Genomic DNA, 23,581 nt, shown 5'->3' on the forward strand with positions numbered 1-23,581 from the left:
CAGTGCGGGGCGGTGGGGTTGGGTGTGAGGTAGCGAGAGGGCAGACGTACAGTTGCTTTCCAACCCAGGAGTCAACCCCATGGCTCACTGCCGAGGATAACAGCGAATAATACAAGGTTCATTTTATAACTGTGATTGGTGTTCACTTCGGGAAACCCATCTTCGCAAACTTTGGTCCGCCGCGATCGCTAAGTCGATCAGCAGTCCGGCGACTCCCAGGAGGCTGGGGCTGCCCGGGCCCCGCGCGCCCGCGGCCGCCGCCGCCGCCACCCCCGCCGCCCCCGGGGCGCGCGCCCGTGCCCGGCCCCCGCCTGCACCGCCGCGCCGCTCCGGAGCCGGGCTGCGGTCACCGAGCGCCCGGGCGCGGATGCGGGCGCAGGCCCGGGGTCGGCCAGGAGCGCGCGAGCCGGGCGCCGGGGGCTTCGCGCCGGCTGCCAGGGCCCGGCGCGCTCGGCTGGGAAAGTTCTCCGGGCGCGAGGCCGGAGCTCAGAGCGGGGTCGGAGAAGGCCAGGTAAGGAGGGAACCGGGGCGCCTCGGCCGCCGCTCTCCCGCCGCCGTCCGCACCCTCACACCTCGCGACGCTGGGGCCGCTCGCCGGGCGAGGCCTCTGTGCTGGCCCTGCCCCCGGGTGGGGGCCGCTCGCCGCAGACCCCCGGCAGCACCCGTGCTTCGCCGCCGGTGCTCCTGCGCGCGCCGCACCGCTGCCCGGCTCCCGCCCCGCTCGAGCCAGCGGCGAGCCCCGGGTCCGCACGGCGCAGCTGGAGCTTGGCGGGCGTTGAGGGGTCGCTGCTGCGGGTCGGCGCGCGGGCCCTGGGCGCTCGGGTCGTCCGCGCATAGAGGTGAATCTTCCTCCCACCTCTGCTGTTGGTCCCACTCTTGCCCCGGGCACCTTGGAGTCCCCCCAAAAGGCCGGATTTTCGAGGGAGAACAGCTGCTTCTGGGGGCCCTGATATCTTTAGGTTGGCCTTGGGGAAGTCGGGCAGCGGCGGGAAGTTTCCTTCTGCAAAGGGTCTGACTACGGGCAGAGTTTCACGCTGAGTTGGGGACCGAGAAAGCGACCTCATCCAAGGTCACGCTGACCTGTTTACTCTATTTGGGGAATGCCCCTGAAAAAAAAGGGAAGGAAGGAAAGAAAAAGACGTTTGAAAACCACTGAACTACCTCCTCACCAAGGTCGGTTACAGAGGTATGATACATTTTGAGGGTCTGTATTTTAAGAAAAGATTAAAGGCACAGAATCAAATACAGTAATAGGACTATGGCCAAAAAAAAAAAAAAAATTGTTTTAGTCAGGAGATATTTTGCAAAAAGTGAAAAAGTTCTATATGTAAATAAATGGAAAAGTAGAATTAGAAACCCACTTTTCTACATAACTTAATTTGATTTTCTAAACTTCTAGAATGTGACAGCCTTCCTTCCTGACTTTTTACTCCAACTTTTGTGGTTAGGTATTTTCAATTTGCAAGCTTGCACATTGCAATTGAGTTTTATGGCAGCCTTAAAAAAATTATTGCTCTCTGTTCATACTGAAGTTTGGTGGCTATTTTCTTTTCTGTTATTTTTAATACCAAGGACTGTTGCATGAACATGTCCCTGGTGTGACAGTACAGGAACTTGGCATTGTTCTTTGTGGCAAGAGAAAACCAAACAAGAACTACCTGAAACAAAATATAAACAAAACAAAAATTGGATCTCCTTCCACATTTGCAAAATGAAGAGGTCTGGCTGATCCCAGATGATCTTTAAGGCTCTTTCCTTCTCTGGGAGACTGGGTTTGTCTTTTGAAGAGTTTGGGATACAAATATTAAGTGAAATCTAGAGTAAGATGTTATCTGTCCTAAATTTTTATACGTATAAACTGGGAGACATTTGATAGTTGAGTTTCTTTAATCTCATCAGTCTCTCAAAATAGCTGAATCATTGTGCATCCTGGGTTTCTAAGTGGTGACATTCTATGTTATTAAATAAAAATATGTCATGGGAAGCCCAAATCCCATGCTTCTTATCACAAGACTGACTAATAGGGTTGACACACTGGAGCATTCACATCTGCTTATTTTGAAACAGTCCCCAGGAAAGATCAAGAATGGTTATGAAGCACTTGCTATAGTATGTGAGCATAACAACACACAGTGACATGACAGGCAAGAAGTTTTGGAACAGCTTTGGAAAATATCCACGATAGATTTGCAAGCCTGCAAATTGCAACTGAAATCGTTTTTTGTAATTACGGGTGTTGGTCAGCTGGGATTATGAGCTATAGAGAATAAGAATTTACAAGAGTATATTGAATCATTAATGAGATTTTTTTTTAAAGGAAAGGGGAAAATATTTCTCTCTTTTATCTAAGTAGTTAGACGAAAATGTCTTAAAGTGAAATTTACAACCGGTTATTTTATAAATTAAATAAATAACCAAAAGTTGCTGACTTAAAGTTCCTGTAACAATGCTGGAGCCTCCTCCAGCCCAGAGAATTCAGGGATCAATTCATACAGACCCAAAGTGAGATCTTCTCATTTTGTGCTTTTCAGCAGAATAACCTCTAGTGACTGTCACACACACACTCTGAAATTGGCGGGGGAGGAGGGATTTATGGTCTAGAAAATGGTCTATAGCAGCTGAGCCTATAGAAGAACTTTCATCTCTCTGAGCCTCATTTTCCATTCTGAACAATGCTGATAATACTATTTGGGTTGCAGAGTTGTTGTGACTCCTAAGTGGGTCAGCATAGGCAAGACCCAGTGTCTGGCACATAATAAGAGCACAGCTCATCTTAGTTCTCCCTGTCTTCCTTAGTAGGTGTTTGTTTATTGACTGAACAAACTGTAGGTTGAACAGTAGGTCACAATTTTTTGCTTTTGATTTCAGAAACTCCATGTGGCAAAATCTTGATAATTGTTGAATCTTGGTAATGGGTATATAGGGATTTATTATATATTATTTTCTCTGTTTTGGAATATGTTTAAAATTATTCATCAGAACAAAAATATAAGAGTGAATCTGAAAAAAAAACCCACCTTATAAGATATATTTCTAATCTAGCATTTCATTTTTAATTGGAATTTTAAAAATTATTCTATATGGACAGGAAAGAAAAATACAATTATATAGAGTGAATGGATGGGTGGGGAATGATACTGGAGAGCAATCCGTGGTGATCTTCAATTTTTTGTGAAAAATTTTTTTATTTTAAAAGGATCCAAAAATATCACAATGTTGATATTTGTTAATTCTGGTTGTTGGATTCATGGATCTTTATTCTCTGAAATTTTTGTATTTAAAAATTCTCAAATTAATATAAAACCAGCTTTTGGTTTTGTAAGATTATTATAAAGGAAGCAGGGACTTCTCTGGTGGTGCAGTGGTTAAGAATCCACCTGCCAGTGCAGGGGACATGGGTTCGATCCCTGGTCCAGGAAGATCCCACATGCTGTGGAGCAACTAAGCCCATGCACCACAACTACTGAGCCTGTACTCTAGAGCCCGCAAGCCACAACTACTGAGCCCACGCACTACAACTACTGAAGCCCTGTGCCCTAGAGCCTGCGCGCCACAACTACTGAAGCCCACGCACTCTAGGGACCACGTGCCGCAACTACTGAAGTCCGCACACCTAGAGCCCGTGCTCCGCCACGAGAGAAGCGACCACAATGAGAAGCCCATGCACCGCAAGGAAGAGTAGGCCCCGCTGCTCGTCACAACTAGAGAAAGCCCTCACGCAGCAACGAAGACCCAACGCAGCCAAAAAAATAAATAAATAAAAAATAAAGTAAGCAAACAATACAGATATGTGCAAAGAAAAAAGTAGTGTCCCGCCATACAGGAATAACCACCCTTAAGATTAAGTGAAGATTATTCCATATGTCTTTCTTTGCATTTATACAACTAGAAGGATACAGACACATTACTGTGTAATGTGGTACTCCAATGACACATATAATGTTTGGGGGTTTATTTGTCTGTTTGCTTTTGGTCTTTGATGGAAGTTCTAAAAAACAAGTTTCTTTGCATTTTGATTTTTCAAGACTTTAGACTGTCTTTTAAAATGTAGCATTTATTTTAAAATTCAATATGCAACAACTGACTTTAAATGAGTTTTAAGTAGCTTAAGTTTTTTGCATATAAGATGTATTTTTAGATTATTTTATATCTCATAATTTGAAGCTGGGTTTTAATTATGTCAACATTTGAATTTCACTAAAATGCAAGCCCCATGAGGGCAGGGATTTATTGAATTACTGCATATGTTAATTAGTAATATTTTCTTGGCCATTTGAAAGTTGATGATGCAGTCAATTACGCTATAATGCTTGTTTTGAAAACCAGCATCATTCCAATGCAATTGAAATATTAGGGAACAATTTGAGCATAACACGAATTTTGCACTTGCTTATATATGATTTACTCAGCCAGAAACACCAGGTGAACACAGTAAACTGCAACCAGCTAACTGAGCCCTGTAGGAATACACAAAATGCAAACACACAGAGGCCTCAAACGTCTACCAGCTACCTTGGTTCACCATGTGGTATCCTGCAAGATTGTGTTTTGCTATTCTTTTGCACTTAGGAATTTTTCTACATAAAAACACACTCATTCAACATCTCAAGAATGTTTAAGCATCTTGATTCAAAAAAGGCAAATAGTGCATGCAAAAGGAAAGCTTCAATATTGAAGAGAAGCTTGAGATAATCAAATATTTTGAAAGAATCAAGAGAATATGTAGTATTTCCTGAGCAGCAGGAATAAGGGAATAATCCACATTGCAGATCATGACAGGAAATGCACAAAAAAGAAACATCTATGGCTGGAATAAGCTCAAGTACTACAAAGTCAATAACAACGAGGCTGAAAGAAATCAAAGAAATGGAAAGATTGTTGAGCATGTGGATGGAGGACCAGTGAACAATCTTTCTCACAGTCAAAGAGAAAGCTCCTGTCTCTATACGAACACTTGAAATGGTCATTCCCTGCAGAAGCGCTCCTGTTAGCACCAGTAGTGGCTGGTTTGGTGGTTTCAAACATTGCTGACCCTGGTGTGTGATCCACCTGCTTGTTAAGCCCGAAAAAATGACAAAGGAAAGATTATAGCCAATTAGCTAGCACACGTGAACTTATTAGGTGTGTTTGCCAGGAAGGAAAATGAGAACCTGAAGTAAATAAACATAGAAAAAGTGAGTTCATTTGCTGCATATAGAACACTTTTTTTTTTAAACATCTTTATTGAAGTATAATTGCTTTACAATGGTGTGTTAGTTTCTGCTTTATAACAAAGTGAATCAGTTATACATATACATATGTTCCCATATCTCTTCCTTCTTGCATCTCCCTCCCTCCCACCCTCCCTATCCCACCCCTCTAGGTGGTCACAAAGCACCGAGCTGATCTCCCTGTGCTATGCGGCTGCTTCCCACTAGCTATCTATTGTACATTTGGTAGTGTATATATGTCCATGCCACTCTCTCACCCTGTCACATCTCACCCTTCCCCCTCCCCATATCCTCAAGTCCATTCTCTAGTAGGTCTGTGTCTTTATTCCTATCTTGCCACTAGGTTCTTCATGGCCTTTTTTTTTTTTTTCCTTAGATTCCATATATATGTGTTAGCATACTGTATTTGTTTTTCTCTTTCTGACTTACTGCACTCTGTATGACAGACTCTAACTCCATCCACCTCATTACAAATACCTCCATTTCATTTCTTTTTATGGCTGAGTAATATTCCATTGTATATATGTGCCACATCTTCTTTATCCATTCATCCGATGATGGACACTTAGGTTGCTTCCATGTCCTGGCTATTGTAAATAGGGCTGCAATGAACATTTTGGTACATGACTCTTTTTGAACTATGGTTTTCTCAGGATATATGCCCAGTAGTGGGATTGCTGGGTCGTATGGTAGTTCTATTTGTAGGAGAGGTAAGTGAAGGTGTCTACCTTGGATTCATATCAAGAAAAGACTGTTTAATGCATCCATGATTCCAGCTTCTCTTGCATCTTTCATCAGGAATCTTAGGTGAACTTACTGCTTGACGTGATAGCAGGTGATCAAAAGTGAATGGCTTTCTGCTTGTACCTTTAACCATTTCCAGGACATGGAGAAGTCAGAAGAACTTGAAGCAGAGTATGGGGGTTGTTCGTTTAAAGCAATCAAATGATGAGCTTGAGAAGGAGAGGTTTACTGCTGTGTCTTCAAATTAAGAATTATAGGGCACTGCGTGATTCAACATAGGACTCAACCTGTCCTTCTGTTGCTCCAAAAATTGTAATTTCTTTTTTTTCTCTTTTTTTGGCTGTGTTGGGTCTTCGTCGCTGTGCGAGGGCTTTCTCTAGTTGTGGCTCACAGGCTCTAGAGCGCAGGCTCAGTAGTTGTGGTGCATGGGCTTAGTTGCTCCGCGGCATGTGGGATCTTCCCAGACCAGGGATTGAACCCGTGTCCCCTGCATTGGCAGGTGGATTCTTAACCACTGCTGCACCAGGGAAGTCCCTGTAATTTCTTTTTTTTCCTTCCAGTTTTATTGAGATATAATTGACATACAGCACTGTATAATTTTAAGATGTGCAGCATAACGATCTGACTTACATACATCATGAAATGATTACCACAATAAGTTTAGTGAATATCCATCACCTCGTATGGATACAAAATTAAAGAAATAGGAAAAATATTTTTTCCTTGTGATGAGACCACTTAGGATTTGCTCTCTGAGCAACTTTCATGTATAACATAAAGCAGTGTTAACTATATTTATCATGTTGTACATGACATCCTTAGTACTTATTTATAACTGGGAGTTTCTACCTTTTGACCACCTTCATCCAGTTCCCCCTGCCCCCAACTCCCGCCTCTGGTAACCACACATCTGATCTCTTTTTCTATGAGTCTGTTTATTTTTGAAGTATAATTGACCTACCGCCCTATGTTAGTTCCTGGTGCACAACATAATGAGTTGATATTTCTATACATTTCAGAATGATCACCATGTAAGTCTGGTTACCATCTGTCACCATACAAAGATATTACATAATTATCCACTATATTCCCCAGACTGTACATTTCATACCCGTGACTCATTTATTTTGTAACTGGAAGTTTGTATCTCTCAACCTCCCTCACCTATTTCTCTCATCCTCCCACCTGAAAATTTGTAATTTCTTAAGAAGACATTTAAATTCATTGACTCTAGGACTGAAGGGAGAAAACAAGAATGTTGTTGATTTGTTCCAGGTATTCCAGATATTTAGATTCAAACTATATGTGAAGCAGTATGTCATGGTGGTTAAGAGAGCAGAGCCTTGGCATCTGCCTGCCTGGGAGTGAATCTGGGCTCTGTCATTAGTGTATCCTTAAGCAACCTATACTTCAGTTTTCTCATCTGTAAAATGGGGACAATAAAACTACCTACTTCAAAAAGTTGTGAGGATTAAATGACATAATATTTTAAGGCTCCTAGAAACATGCCTGGCACATAGTAAGTGAATGTTCAGTAAATGTTAGGTGCTGGTAGTAATAGTGCTGGTAGTAGTACTAATAGTAGTATATGAGGATTAAGAAGATGGCAATTATATATTGCATTAATTTCCCATTGCCAACTCATCTAAAATTTGGTGAAGTCACAATTAGAAGAATTACAGAGCTATTTGTTTTGAGTTCCTATGGGCTGTTTATTTAGTATTAATCTCTGGATGTGTCTGAAACATCAAGTATCTGCCATATAAATGTGGCTCAATTTTACAAAGAATTGACCGAGCTGAAAGTCAACCAAGGAAACATGGTATTCCAGGAATTTTGGAGATTGGTATATGAATGACATCACTATCTAGAAGTTGCCCATGTGTCCAAATGCTTAACAGTGTTGGGGCCACCTGACTCCATGAAAGGAAAACCTATAAAGTGGTGCTGGGAACCACAGTGAATTTAAATGTAATTCCCAGCGCCACTTATCCTGTCTTGTTTTCCAGATATGACTGAAGACCTGTTATCACCTGATTTTCCTAATTTAAATCTAGCAAGGATTGAGTGTCTTCTGCTCCATAGACCTATATTCCAAGTCCGTCATAGAATGTAGATTATTAGATTAATGAAAAGCCTCATGTATAGTTAGTATTGGTGTATACTGTGTGTGTATTCATTTTTCTATTGCTTTGTAACAAATTACCACAAACTTAGTGGCTTAAAACAACATAAATTTATTATCTCACAGTTTTTGTGAGTCAGAAGTCCAGGCACAGCTAAACTGGATCCTCAGCTCAGGGCCTCACAAGCTTGCAATCCAGGTGTCAGCCACACTGCACCCCTCATTTGGAGTCCAGGGTCCTCTTCCAAGCTTTTTAGGGTGCTGGCAGAATTCCACTCCTTGTGGTTGTAGGACTCAGGTCCCCATTATCCTGGTATCTGTTGGTTGGGTACTTCTTTCAGCTCACAGATACTGCCTGCCTTGTGGCAGTTCCTTGCCTTGTGGCCCCCATAGGCATGTCATAGCATGATGTCTGCTTTTTTCTAGGCCAGTAAGAATACGTTTGTCTAATTTCCAATTCCTCTCAAGTCCTACAGTGGAGTCTTATATAACTTAACATAATCGCAGCGGTGACTACTCCAGCACCATTGGCCATATAATGTTAACTAATCAAGGGAGCATCTGTCCCATGCCATTCACAGGTTCTGCCCAGACTCAAGGGAAGGGGATTATAGGGCGTGCGCACAAGCAGGGCAGGAATCTTAGAATTCTCCCTACCACCGTATGTGATAAAGTGAGAAAGCAAACATGGCTGAAGATAATCAAATGTGACTTTAGCTGAGACAAGAGAATCAGAGAAGCCCTTCATAGCCTGTGGGCATGGTATGAAAAGTCAAAGGCATACTGCAGCCTAGAAGCCTAGTGGTACATGAAGAGACTTAGGCATTATGTGCAAACAAAGGCTGGTGTGGACCTTCTGGAACCCAGAAGGCCACAATCCAATCTCCAGCATAAAATTTATAAGATTGTCTGTCTGAGATTTCCAGCGTACACCATGAGGTATCATCAGAAGATGAAATGAGCAAACAAGACCATATAATATAATTGCTTAGAAAAGTGGAATTCTCCTAAGGAAAAAGGAAAAAGTAGTGCCTTCCTTGGTAGGATAAAGAGGCCAAGAGCTGTAGCGGGGTTGGCCATCTTTTTAGGCAGAAACCAGATGGTGACACATCTATGCCTTGGATAACATCTGACTGTAGCATATGAATATTGTAGCCAATATCATTTACATTTATATCAACTCTCTGCTCTTAATCTTAGATAATTCTTCCATATTTATACATTTATATGCTATACATATGCACTGTTTGCACAGCATCATGTCAAGTCTTTTCATTTCCTCTCTCTTATTGCTTGAGAGGCTCTAGACCAGCACTGTCCAAGAGAAATATAACGCAAGCCACATATGTAATTTAAAATTTTCTAGTAGCAACATTAAAAAATAAGAAGAAATGGGCAAAATTAGCTTCAATAACATGTTTTATTTAACCCAGTATTTCCAAAACATTATCATTTCAACATGTAACCAATATAAAAATTATTCATGACTTATTCCTTATCTTTGTACTAAGTCTTCGCAATCCGTTGTGCACCGCACATCTTACTTCAGACCAGCCATATTTCAGGGGCTCAACAGCCACATGTGGCTCATGGCTCCTGCAATAGCCAGCACACCCCTAGAATTCTAAGGCCTCTGATCATGGGCATTTAATTTCAACTCTCATTTCTCTTTGTACTCACTTTCTAGATAATCTTGCCAGCTCCAGTCCTTATTCAGGATTGTCCTGTGTTATTACAAGACAACTGTTACATACCCCTCCATCCTGCCCCTTATCTTCTGTTGTGAACTCTGTTGCCTGACCAAGTGCATCAGGTTAAACATGACTCAAACTGAGTCCCCCTTTCCTCTGATTTCTTTCCAAGCTTCGGGAAAGAAAGGGATGAAAGGAAGATGAAAGCATCTTCATCCCTTTTCTGTTCCTCTATCTCAGTAGAGACACATCTTCCTTTCATTTCTTCCTCATGGTCTAATATATGCTTTCCTTTCTTTTTAGTCCAACACCTAAGCCACTGATTCAGGTATTGATCATATCTCACTTGGACTTCCTGGCTTATTAACCTGCTTGTTCCAAAACTGTATTCTACACACTGCTTTTCTACCTGAGCACTGTTAATCATTGTTTTATATATATATATATATATATATATATATATATATATATATATATATATATACACACACACATATATAATGACCAACTAATAAAGCCAACATTTAAAAAATGCACACACTATCTACATTCATTTCTTTTAAAAATACTTAAATATATACCCCAACTGAGAGAATAAGCAAATTATGATGCTTTAAAAAGGAAAATATATATAATGGGCAATATAATATATAGTGGAAGCCATGTAGACCGATAATAAAGGCCATAAAATCTCAGAACCTAGAAGGTGCACTTCAGCCACCATGTTAAGGAAAGGCTGCTGCAGAATATCCACAAACCTTGAGCCCCCTTGGAGTTGAGTGGTGAGGAAGAAAAATGCCTTCTGACCTGAGCAAAGCATGGAAATGAAGACACACAGGAGAAAACGTGCCTTTCCAGCCCTTTAAAAATAAGCATTAGGGCTTCCCTGGTGGCTCAGTGGTTAAGAAACTGCCTGCCAATGCAGGGGACACGGGTTCAAGCGCTGGTCTGGGAAGATCCCACATGCCGCAGAGCAACTAAGCTCGTGTGCCACGACTACTGAGCCTGTGCTCTAGAGCCCGTGCTCCGCAACAAAAGAAGCCACTGCAATGAGAAGCCTGTGCACCGCAACAGAGAGTAGCCCTCGCTCACCGCAACTAGAGAAAGCCTGTACACAGCAACAAAGACCCAATGCAGCCATAAATAAAATAAATAAAATAAATTTTAAAAAAATAATAATAAGGATTAAAATCCAGACCCTTTACTCTATAGAATGTTCTGTTGTCTCTCAACCCTATCCCCCTAAAAGTTTGTAACCCTGGTTGCATAACAAAATGACTGGGAAATTTGTGAAAAAATGCCGGAGCCTGGGCCCTACCACAGTCCTTAAGTAATTAAACAATCTCTAGAGTTGGGCCCCAGTCATAAACCTGGTGTTAAGATCTGCAGTCATAATTCAGTTCTGCCCCTCAGCTCTACATTTTGACCTATGCTAGGAATAATGTTCTATTTCATATCATGGAGAGTTGTGTTATTTTAGAGCTAAAAGGAACCACACATTATTTGTCCAACTCTTTCATTTTATCAATGAGGAAACAGGTCTGGGAAGCTTCAAATCACACGCTGTTTAGGGGCACAGCTAAGACTAGGACCCTTCTCTTAAGTAGTAATGCCAACTGGACAGACTAGATAGCAGAATGGTGCACTGACACCAGCACTGCAGCCGTGGACAGACAACTAGGGATCAGGGAACATTACATGGAGTAACCAGCATGGGAGGACAGCCAGTGGTCAGCCAGGAATGGACACAGCTGAGGCTCTGCAAGCAAGTATAATTCAGAGATCCTTCAGGAAGAAGATAAAATAATGGCTCTCAAACTTTAGTGTGCATAAGAATCAGCTGGGAGCCTATCAGAAATGCATCTGTCTGGGTCCCTTCCTGGCTCAGTAGTTCTGGGGTGGGACCAGGGAAGGAGCATTTTAACAAGCCACCCAGGTGATTTTTTTTTTTTTAAGATTATAAAGTTTTTTTATTTTTATTTTATTTTTTTAACATTTTTATTGGAGTATAATTGCTTTACAATGGTGTGTTAGTTTCTGCTTTATAACAAAGTGAATCAGTTATACCTATACATATGTCCCCATATCTCTTCCCTCTTGCGTCTCCCTCCCTCCCACCCTCCCTATCCCACCCCTCTAGGTGGTCACAAAGCACCGAGCTGATCTCCCCGTGCTATGCAGCTGCTTCCCACTAGCTATCTACTTTACATTTGGTAGTGTATATATGTCCATGCCACTCTCTCACTTTGTCCCAGCTTACCCTTCCCCCTCCCCATATCCTCAAGTCCATTCTCTAGTCAGTCTGCGTCTTTATTCCCGTCTTGCCCCTAGGTTCTTCATGACCATTTTTTTTTTTTTTTAGATTCCATATATATGTGTTAGCATATGGTATTTGTTTTTCTCTTTCTGACTTACTTCACTCTGTATGACAGACTCTAGGTCCATCCACCTCACTACAAATAACTCAGTTTAGTTTCTTTTTATGGCTGAGTAATATTCCATCGTATATATGTGCCACATCTTCTTTATCCATTCATCTGTCGATGGACACTTAGGTTGCTTCCATGTCCTGGCTATTGTAAATAGAGCTGCAATGAACATTGTGGTACAGGACTCTTTTTGAATTATGGTTTTCTCAGGGTATATGCCCAGTAGTGGGATTGCTGGGTCATATGGTAGTTCTATTTTTAATTTTTTAAGGAACCTCCATACTGTTCTGCATAGTGGCTGTATCAATTTACATTCCCACCAACAGTGTATGAGAGTTCCCTTTTCTCCACACCCTCTCCAGCATTTATTGTTTGTAGATTTTTTGATGATGGCCATTCTGACTGGTGTGAGATGATATCTCAAAAATCAATTGTAGTTTTGATTTGCATTTCTCTAATGATTAATGATGTTGAGCATTCTTTCATGTGTTTATTGGCAATCTGTATATCTTCTTTGGAGAAATGTCTGTTTAGGTCTTCTGCCCATTTTTGAATTGGATTGTTTGTTTTTTTAATATTGAGCTGCATGAGCTGCTTGTAAATTTTGTAGATTAATCCTTTGTCAGTTGCTTCATTTGCAAATACTTTCCCCCATTCTAAGGGTTGTCTTTTCGTCTTGTTTATGGTTTCCTTTGCTGTGCAAAAGCTTTTAAGTTTCATTAGGTCCCATTTATTTATTTTTGTTTTTATTTCCATTTCTCTAGGAGGTGGGTCAAAAAGGATCTTGCTGTGATTTATGTCATAGAGTGTTCTGCCTATGTTTTCCTCTAAGAGTTTGATAGTGTCTGGCCTTACATTTAGGTCTTTAATCCATTTTGAGTTTATTTTTGTGTATGGTGTTAGGGAGTGTTCTAATTTCATTCTCTTACATATAGCTGTCCAGTTTTCCCAGCACCACTTATTGAAGAGGCTGTCTTTTCTCCATTGTATATTCTTGCCTCCTTTATCAAAGATAAGGTGACCATATGTGTGTGGGTTTATCTGTGGGCTTTCTATCCTGTTCCATTGATCTATATTTCTGTTTTTGTGCCAGTACCATACTGCCTTGATTACTGTAGCTTTGTAGTATAGTCTGAAGTCTGGGAGCCTGATTCCTCCAGCTCCGTTTTTCTTTCTCAAGATTGCTTTGGCTATTCAGGTCTTTTGTGTTTCCATACAAATTGTGCAATTTTTTGTTCTAGTTCTGTGAAAAATGCCAGTGGTAGTTTGATAGGGATTGCATTGAATCTGTAGATTGCTTTGGGTAGTAGAGTCATTTTCACAATGTTGATTCTTCCAATCCAAGAACATGGTATATCGCTCCATCTATTTGTATCATCTTTGATTTCTTTCATCAGTGTCTTATAATTTTCTGCATACAGGTCTTTTGTCTCCTTAGGTGGGTTTATTCCTAGGTATTTTATTCTTTTTGTTGCAGTGGTAAATGGGAGTGTTTTCTTAATTTCACTTTCAGATTTTTCATCATTAGTGTATAGGAATGCAAGAGATTTCTGTGCATTAATTTTGTATCCTGCTACTTTACCAAATTCATTGATTAGCTCTAGTAGTTTTCTGGTAGCATCTTTAGGATTCTCTATGTATAGTATCATGTCATCTGCAAACAGTGACAGCTTTACTTCTTCTTTTCCGATTTGGATTCCTTTTATTTCTTTTTCTTCTCTGATTGCTGTGGCTAAAACTTCCAAAACTATGTTGAATAAGAGTGGTGAGAGTGGGCAACCTTGTCTTGTTCCTGATCTTAGCGGAAATGGTTTCAGTTTTACATCATTGAGGACAATGTTGGCTGTGGCCAGGTGATTCTGATGGAGGTGATCTGAGCACACCTGCTGGGAAGCACTAAACACTAATCTAAGGAACAAGATTGTTGTTGGCTTCCAGAGACTGGCTTCTTGGCCACTGGAAAGTGAAGACTTAAGGACGGGTTGGTTCTGGGTCTATACCTGCCAGCAGTAGGTGGTCAGGACACAAGATAGGGAAGAATGATAGAGATCACTCCTGCAGAAATGAGTAAATTTAGAATTTACAGTATAAGGATGGCTCGTCTTCAATTGTAATCCTCTGAGGGAAAGAAAACTTTTGAAAACTGTATTCTCCAAATGGCTCAGCTCTGTAACATACAAGCAACAAATACAGCAATGGCATTTCTATGTTATTTAAAAATTTGCTAAGAATTTTTAATAAAGATTTTCTCATCTGAATCTTCCAGCACCCTTTAAAGTGGACAGAATAGGTGATATCACCTATGCTTTACTGATGAATAAATATGTCTGAGTTCATCTAAGTAGCAGGGAGGAAACTAAAGCCTACATTTTCTAAATCCTGGTACTGTGGAAGCAGAATGATGCAGTTTAAACTGTGAGTTTCAGAGTCAGGCAGACCTGGATGGAATCTTAGTTCCAATATGAGCAGTGTGGTAACCTTGAACAGTTTACTTGCCTTCTCTGAGTTTTCTCATCTGTGAGATGGAGATAATAGTACTTTCCTCATGGGGTTGTTGTGCAGATTAAATGAGATAATTTTTCAAATATGTCTGGCACATAGTTGCTGAATAAGTGCAGCTCCTTAAAGATAAGCAGAGAAAACTAGCTTTTTTTTTTTTTCCAAAACAACATAAATTTATTCTCTCATAGTTCTGAAGGCCAGAAGTCTGAAATCATGGTGTTGGTAGGTGTACTCCTTCCAGAAGCTCTAAGGGAGATTCTGTTCCTTGCCTCTTCCAGTCTCTGGTGGCTGTCAGCATTCCTTGATTTATGGCTGCATCACTCCAGTCACTGCCTCTGTGGTCACATTGCTTCCTCCTCTTCTATCCTCCTCTTCTATCTGCATCCTCTGTGTGTCTCTTATAAGAACAACTGCCATTGGACTTGGCCCATCCAAGTAATCTAGGATGGTCTTCTCATCTGGAGATCCTTAACTTAGTTATATCTACAAAGACCTTTTTTCCAAATAAGATTACATTCACAGCTTCCAGGGATTAGGGCACGGTCATATATATTGGGGGGCAAAAACTAGCTTTAAGTTCATGATTATTTCCCATATGGAACACACACCAAAGTTGGGATATGATTCCAATTAATGAGTAGAATATTGATGGAATTTTGATCTTCTTCGTTGCCTAGCAACTCAAACTAACACAATACCACATGCTACCAGAGTTGTTTTAATCAGATCAGGAATTCAACTGCTCTTAAGGAACTGAACGTTCTAAGAAGACAGGATTCTCCTATGAATTTGGAGTTGTGCCAGACATCTTAAATAAGTGATGTCCCAACCCCTCAGTCAAGGTCTCCTCCACTTCTGTTCCCTTAGGTGACAGAATATGTTAGAACATCTGTTGAATTGGATAGAGAGTGGGGATGGGAAAGGCGGAGTGGGCTTGTACCTCTATACCAGTGTATTCAACCCACATTCACTGAGTGCCAAGGGTCAGAAGTACAAAAACATTTGTCTTTGCCCCTGAAGAATTTTGGAATCTAGAAGAGGAAGTGAGTCAATGTTGAATAATAATACAGCAGATTACTTCATGAGTGCCTTTCTATGTCTGTGTCCCTGGCAGTATTCTAAGCATTATGGATTGAGCAGTACAAGCAGATATAGCAGGTCTCAAATATCCACTGTTAGGATTATCATTTTACTGGCAAGCTGTCCTGGCGGAATATCCCACTGGTCTCCCAACACATTAAATCAGATTCACAACCTTGAAAGACACATTGCCTGCTGGGGAGGGCATGAAGCTGAGTGGAGGGGGACTTGAACTTCCACCCTGTGACTTACTGCCTCCTTTCCCTGAAGCAAGTTACTTAACCTGTCCGGTGCCCCGCCTTGCTCATCTGTAGGCTGAGCATGATGCCTTAGATACTGCCTCCCCCACAGCAGTAAGTGTGATGCAGCGAGGTAATAAACGTCCACGTTGTGAACCGATAACTGCCATTTCTGAGCTGATCTTCATCAGTTTGCCACCCAGTTTAGATCACATTTCACTGAGCATCTTTGTGCCTGCCTTTACATTTCCTTATTCCCTAGAGCGCAGGGTCTTACAATTTAAAGAGCAAACTTGGAAATATTTTGTTTATTTGCCCTTTATTTTGTCTCCGTCATTTGTATCCCCATGTGTTAACTTCTTGTGCAGGGAAGACCCACTTTATTGCTTAAGAAATCCATTGTGCTCCTTTGGCATTTCAGCACTTATTTACCCAAAAACATGACTTAAGGCCTACAGGCCTTTAAGGCAGGCAGCTGGTTGATGAATCATGTGCAGCATTCATAATAGTGCTGCTGGCACATGTCAGAGGAACACTCAGGCTCATCACCTGCCCCTGTCAGTTCTTCCTCTTCTAATAAAGTACATCTGTTTTGGTGACTGAATAAAAACACACCAAGCAGAGAAAGGCTGGGTGTGGAGTAATTTAATCAGGGCAAGTCAGCACTCCCTGTTGAGTGAGACGGTGTCAAGGATAGGAAGATGGCTTGGTAGCAGCTTATTGAAACAGAAGCCGACTGGGAAGGGCCGGAAACACAGTTCCTCATATAATCATAATGGGTCACACTCCAGGAATGTAGGTGGCCCAGTATATCCCCCAAGTCAAGAGTTTAAGGGGACAAGATTCCCATAAGCTCCCTTCTGAATTGCCACAAACATTTTACATGGCCTCTCCCTATTAGCATCATTTTAACAATTTGTTGAGGATTAGAAATTTTTCAGGAAGTTCAAACCCACGTTCAGAGCTCTACTGGTGGTGCTTTTTAATATTGGCTTCATGGCTGTGCTTGGCATCCTAAGGAATTGATTAATGTAAAATACCCAAGTTTTAAAAGTAAAACAGCAGCGGGACTGACATTTGCAGTCTGCATTTCACAGTTGTCACTACTCATTGTATTTTTTAAAAACGTTTCTTTCTTTTGAATGTGCAGTAATATATAATTTTGTGTTTTGTTTAAAGAGGAGAAACGAAACATATTCAGGATGCCAGTCTGCCTTGAATCTCATCTCTCACAGAGAGATGGGTGGAGTGATAATTAGAGGGATGCAGACTGTGTAAAATGTATCTGAAAGCAGCATAAGTAGAAACAACAATATGGTTGTAAGTTATAGGTCTGTGTTGTTGTTTCTTTTTTCCATGATTCACCTGGTGATGTTCTTAATGTCATTACTTGCTGAGAAGAGAATCACTGTCCAAGATGAAAAACCAGGAACTTCAGCGGCAGCAGCTTCTTTATTTTCATTTCTAGTTCTGTTGGTAGTAACACTATTCCTTTTTTCACTTCAGCTAAGTCATTTTCACCTCGGTTTGTGTACTTTTTTTCTATGAGACAAGATCTATGATATTTGATATTTTATTAACAGGTGTTCTGGAAAAATCCATCTCAAGATAAAAACACTAAATATAGCACACAAGTTCAAGGTTCTTGAATGTTATTTTGGTTTCAAAAAAGTCAATCTAATGAATGCTTCACATTGAAACCATTTATTGTTAAGAAACCTGGTGATAAATGATACATATCCTACAGCTCTGTCATCATGGTTAAATCTCTCCTGAGTCAGATCACATATTAGCATTTTTACCATATGGCTGAAAGGGTAGAGAATATATGTGCAGAGGAACAAGTCGCTAACATTTTTGACCATCTGGTAAATAAATGTGTAAGTAGCAGGAATTTTAATATTATTTATTTAGTTATATGGATGCAACCTTTAACCTGAAATAGCCTCTAATACAGTGAAGGAAAACTGAATTTTTATTTCTCAAATAATTTAGATCTAATTAATTAAACATTTTCACAGTCTACTATGTGCTCTTAAAATCTGACTCCTAATTGTGTGTTTCTTATGTTTATTGATTTATTAGGGGTCCTTACATTACCTAATTTAAAATCTCTCTCATGGGAGATCACATGATTGGATCTGGCATGCAGGCTCAAGTCCTGAAGTTCTGCTCTGCCACCAACCACTGTGTGGCCTTGGATAAATTAGTTGGCCTCTCTGAGCTTCGAATTCTTCATCTATAAAGAGTGAATAACATACTGTCAAACAGTATCTCTAAAAGGGTGGGCCATGGAAGGCCATGGATTGATGCATCAAAATCATGTGGGGAGCTTGTTCAAAATACCAACACTTAGGCTCCACCCTCAGAGACTTGGACTCAGTATATCCAGAAACAGTCTATGAATCTGCATATTTAGTCACTGTCCCAAGAGATTCTGAGGTATACTGAATTACTCTTATAGGGACCAGCTGATTATAGCACTTAGCTTTCTTGAAAAATATGTAGTTAGTTAATTGTAACAAATACTAAAATTTCTGTAAATAATTTATTATTATTAACAAGCCTAACTCTAAAATATGCAATTTTATATCCTAGAAATTTAACACTTTCAGTATTTGTGCTGAAAACGTTTTAACTTCATAGAAAATAGGATGTCAACTTGAATAAGTAAGTAATGCTGATGATTCATTAAATATTTCTCAATTCTCCTTGTTTAATTAGAATCCTTTCTGGCTTTTTCTTACACAGGAAACCACAAAATATTTGTGGGCTAGATCTAAATCAGGAGCCCAGATGAACTTAAGGATGCTAGCATGGGATTCTTAGTTTTTCAAGATCCATACACACCAAACCCTTAATCACCCCAACTCCAGTGTCCGGGCTTTCTCTGGTTTTGTGAAGACTGAGCAAAACTCTGATGATGGAAAAGCAAAGGACTTAATTACTTGCTTCGATATCATTTAACATCAACTGAGAAGTGAACCAGACGGTAGTACAGCCATGGAAAGAAATTCAAGTTTATGGAAGAACCTAATAGATGAGCACCCAGTCTGCACCATCTGGAAGCAACAGGCCGAAGGAGCCATCTATCATCTTGCCAGTATTTTATTTGTAGTAGGTTTCATGGGTGGCAGTGGATTCTTCGGGCTCCTTTACGTCTTCAGTTTGCTGGGGTTGGGTTTTCTCTGTTCTGCTATCTGGGCTTGGGTAGATGTCTGTGCAGCTGACATATTTTCCTGGAATTTTATATTGTTTGTCATCTGCTTCATGCGGTTTGTTCATATCGCCTATCAAGTTCGCAGCATAACCTTTGCGCGAGAATTTCAGCTGCTGTACAGCTCCCTCTTCCAGCCTCTGGGGACCTCTTTGCCCGACTTCAGGACTATTGCTATGAGCTCAGAAGTGGTTACTTTGGAAAAGGAGCACTGTTATGCCATGCAGGGGAAAACCTCCATTGACAAACTCTCCCTGCTTGTTTCAGGAAGGTTTGTACTCTTGACGCTTGCATGTCTTTCCTCTTTATTACTTACTAGCTTGTGTTTCTTTCTGCTGCATTTTCCATCTCAACACAGCATAGTCCTGGGCAGCATTTGACACGCTGAGGCATGAGAAAGCCCTTGACACATGAGTCATGGACATAGGCATTTAGAGTACAGGGTATTATTTACTTGAAGCAGGTTATAATTTAGAGTCTTAATATTTCTTCATAGAAATCAAATGTATGAATTGGTTTTTCTGGATATGCTACTTGTTTCCAAGCTAATCAGGAGAGTCAAGAGGATGATGCCAGCTTAAATTAATAGAATACTTATGTTAGCATGCAAAGTATTTTGAACAGATTCTGATAGGGCATTCTTTTAAATAATAAAGAACACTTAAATTTTATAATGATCATTTTTTTCAGTAAATTCTAGCAATTGCCCACTTGCTAGAAGGGGACGTGCACTATATATAAAATTTGAAAACAGAAAGTTTGGAGGAAGAAATACTAATGTGATTATTCATGTTTTTTAAAAGGTTAAATATTTAGTTTACAGAGGTATTTCCAGTGGTACTTCTTTATGTTCTTCAGTGTTCTCCTACTTAATTTAAAATCTGACTGAGTGCATTGAAACTTTTAATTGAAATATATTATATACATATAAATGAGCACATATCATCAATGTACAGTTTGATGAATGTTCTGATGAATCTTACCCACTGTTCCAGAATCCTAACCATGGGAGGAACAGCAGTACATAAATCTTACAGGGGATTTTTGTCGCTTACTGTAATGTATGAATTCAATATTTTGCCCTTAAAGATTTTAAAAGCCAAAAAAAACATCAGAGTTCGTAAATACTGTTCCCTATCCTCGTCCCCAACTTAGTGCTCTCTTTCTCCTTCCCTCATAACTGATGTCCTTTGTGTTTGGGTAGGATCAGAGTGACAGTTGATGGCGAATTTCTGCATTACATTTTCCCCTTCCAGTTCCTGGATTCTCCTGAATGGGACTCACTGAAACCCACAGAGGAAGGCATTTTTCAGGTAAGGAATAACTAGGCCACACTGTGAACACTTCCTCTTCCAAACAGATAAACACTGTTTGTTTAAAAACAGGCAAACAAGCAAACAGAACAGCAGATGACATAGGAATAATTTATATTTAACTTTGGAATGTACTTAGTATCATGCATGTCTTCCCAGTTCCGCTTGAGTCTTGCTGATTAATGTCACTCTATAGGTCCGGCAACAAGGAGAAGATTGGGTATTACATATGACGGAAAGGAGTCTGTGATAAATATTCTTAAATTTTTCTTTGCTTAACTGAGTATATGGGAATTAAAATATAATTAATTGATATTTGACTCTAAACTAAACACTGCCACCTGTCACAGTTTAGAAAAACACCAAGAACAAAGAATCTGCCCTTATTACAAAATAAGTGACTTTTAAAATTCAAAATACTGATGAATTTCAGTTGTTTTCTAGCAACAAAATGCTAAACTTACTGTCACTACTCTGCTGCCATATCTGGTAGTTTTGAAAGATAATCCTTTCAGTAGGTTCTGTCTATTATGGTATACTGTCTTCCTCTAGTTAATACATGTAACATACATGTGTGTGTATACATGTGTGTGTCTTTGTAATACAAATTCATATACATATGCACAACAGGTTAATTCTATTTGGTACTGCAGAAACTGCATTAGGGTTAAATGTTTACAGTCTTCAGGACTGACTTGGAAATATTTCTCTAACAAACATTAGCCAACTTTATTATGTTTTAATATCAAGTAGCTCTCACTTCACTGAAATGCAAAATCTAGATACCCAAACTTAGAAAACAGATAAAGTGGAGATGGGCACAACATTGTGATTATTCGTGTTATAAATTACATATATAGTAATAAATTTTGTAGTTTCTATTTTTACAATATATTGTGGGTTGGTAGGCTTTTTTAACGTTAAAATCAGCACGAGAAATTCATTTAAAATTTGGGGCCAAAAAAAAACCACATGGCAGAATGTTTCTTGCTTCCTAATCTCTGATTATGTGTGGTCTTGTGTTTGTTTAGGTAACCCTCACAGCAGAAACTGATTGTCGATATGTGTCCTGGAGGAGAAAGAAATTATACTTGCTCTTGGCTCAGCATCGTTACATCTCCCGCCTGTTTTCAGTTTTAATTGGCAGTGACATTGCAGATAAACTCTATGCCTTGAATGACAGGGTATATATAGGAAAAAGATACCATTATGATATTCGGTTACCCAACTTCTATCAAATGTCAAGTCCTGAAATGTCCAGATCAGCCCTGACAGAACATTTTCAGAATTCCAGACGACATTGTGATAAATGACACCGAAGCCTGAAGTTTTATAATGATAAAAGACTCTCTTCATCACTCCCCAAATGAAATAGCAAAATACAGAAAATTGAGCTCACTAATATTTTTATAAATCCAACTCAGAGGCGAGATGCCACTGCCAGCTGTTTTATTCATCTCAACGTGTGCATTGTGAATAAATTTTACAAGTTTTTTTCTGTATTTCTCATTGGAATATATGGGGGGGGGACGGTGAGTAACTATGGGCAGTTTGTCCTTTTCTGCATCAGCACTGGGAGAATGAAATTTTGCATTCTCAAATATGTCCTCAGACTGATTCAAATCTGCTGCCTTGCCCTACTGAGTCAGGGGTTGCTTCTCAGGAAGCAGCCAGTAAGTACTCTGAGCAGGAGAGGGGGTAGCTACTGTCCACATCAGTGTCTCCAGAATTCACTTTTTGCTACAACCTCTGATGAAAGCAACGTGTTATTGTGGTGGGCAGCAATGATTTATTTTAAATGTGAAGTTATTTAATATGACTAGAAAGCAGAATAAATGCAAGAGATAACAGTATGCCCATCTTGAAGACTATTTTATTGCTACAAATAATTCATCAGCTTAATCATTACGGTAATGATTACAGTACATTACAGTAATCGTCAGTCCTAATCATTACAATAACATATTTTAAAAGAGGCATTTCATGAAAAACAAAGCTGCATACTAATTACTGAGTAAAAAGAATACTTGTGAATAAATAGTAAAAATGTAGCACAGCATCTCAACTTTACATGTTCGGCTGAAAGGGCAAGAGGGGGTGGTTTGGCTGCACAGTGAGGGACTCCTACTGAAAGCTCCACCCGCCGCAAGCGCGTCACCGCAAGCACGCCGCCGCCGCCGCCGCAAGCACGGGCGTCTGCCTTCCAGCCATTCCTTCAGCTTTGTAAAGAGACAGATCTGATCCCTACCTGGAAAAAACTGGTTTTCTGCAACTCACATGCAGGCCATGTTCTTTGGTAGAAAGATATAGCATCCTACATTTAACAGGTGTATATTGAGCACCTACTGTGGCTCCAGATGCTGACCTGGGCACTGGGAATATTTCAGGTAACAGAGATCCTATCCCTCATAGAGCTCACATTCTGGAGGCGAGGGAGACAGATAATAAAATAAATCAGAAACACCTAGAGGTAGAAAGAGATAGTACCATGGAGAAAGCTAAATCAGGGAAGGTGGCTAGGAAGGGGCATTGCAATTTTAATAGTGGTCAAGGAAGGCCCGAGAGAGAAAGGTAATGTTTGAGCAAAGGCCTGAAAGAAGCAAAGGAACAATGCATGCAGCTATTTGGGGAAAGAGCCATCTGGGCCGAAGGAGAGCAAATGAGGTCTTAGGCAAAAGCAGGAGCGGCTGGGAGGCCGGCATGGTTAGGGCAGGATGAGCACACGGGAGAGAGGGCAAAGAGGTAATATGGGGGCCTAATAAGCATGATAAGAACTTGGACTTTTATTCTGAGAATGACCAGAAGCCATTGGAGAGTTTTAAATAGAAGAGTGATGTGATCTGCCCTACGTTTTAATAGAATCACGTTGGCTGGTCTGCTGAGAATAGACTGGGGGAGATGGGGACAGGAGCAGACCTGGAAGGGGAGATCAGGGTTCAGTGTGAGATGCTTATTCAACTCTGAAGTAGAGGAAATAGTTGGAGGAGTCTAGAGTTCAAGAGAAAGGTCTGGGCTGGAGATAAAGAGTTGG

At 40.3% G+C, this 23,581-nt stretch overlaps 1 protein-coding gene across 1 annotated transcript; it reads left to right on the forward strand.

Moving 5' to 3' along the window:
- Window positions 1-473: 473 nt before the first annotated feature.
- Window positions 474-21,917, forward strand: POPDC3 (popeye domain containing 3). Its single transcript, XM_061207425.1, has 4 exons — window positions 474-511; window positions 18,772-19,508; window positions 20,442-20,550; window positions 21,582-21,917. The coding sequence occupies exons 2-4, from the start codon at window positions 19,024-19,026 to the stop codon at window positions 21,861-21,863; spliced, it is 876 nt and encodes a 291-aa protein (XP_061063408.1). The 5' UTR covers window positions 474-511; window positions 18,772-19,023; the 3' UTR covers window positions 21,864-21,917.
- The last annotated feature ends 1,664 nt before the right edge of the window (window positions 21,918-23,581 follow it).

The sequence above is a fragment of the Eubalaena glacialis genome, chromosome 12 (assembly GCF_028564815.1).
Source record: "Eubalaena glacialis isolate mEubGla1 chromosome 12, mEubGla1.1.hap2.+ XY, whole genome shotgun sequence".
Taxonomy (NCBI): domain Eukaryota; kingdom Metazoa; phylum Chordata; class Mammalia; order Artiodactyla; family Balaenidae; genus Eubalaena; species Eubalaena glacialis.

Coding starts and splice junctions, on each gene's coding strand:
- POPDC3 (XM_061207425.1), top strand. CDS start 19,024: ATGGAAAGAAATTCAAGTTTATGGAAGAACCTAATAGATGAGCACCCA. Junction 19,509..20,441: donor TCCCTGCTTGTTTCAGGAAG/GTTTGTACTCTT, acceptor GTGTTTGGGTAG/GATCAGAGTGACAGTTGATG. Junction 20,551..21,581: donor CAGAGGAAGGCATTTTTCAG/GTAAGGAATAAC, acceptor GTGTTTGTTTAG/GTAACCCTCACAGCAGAAAC.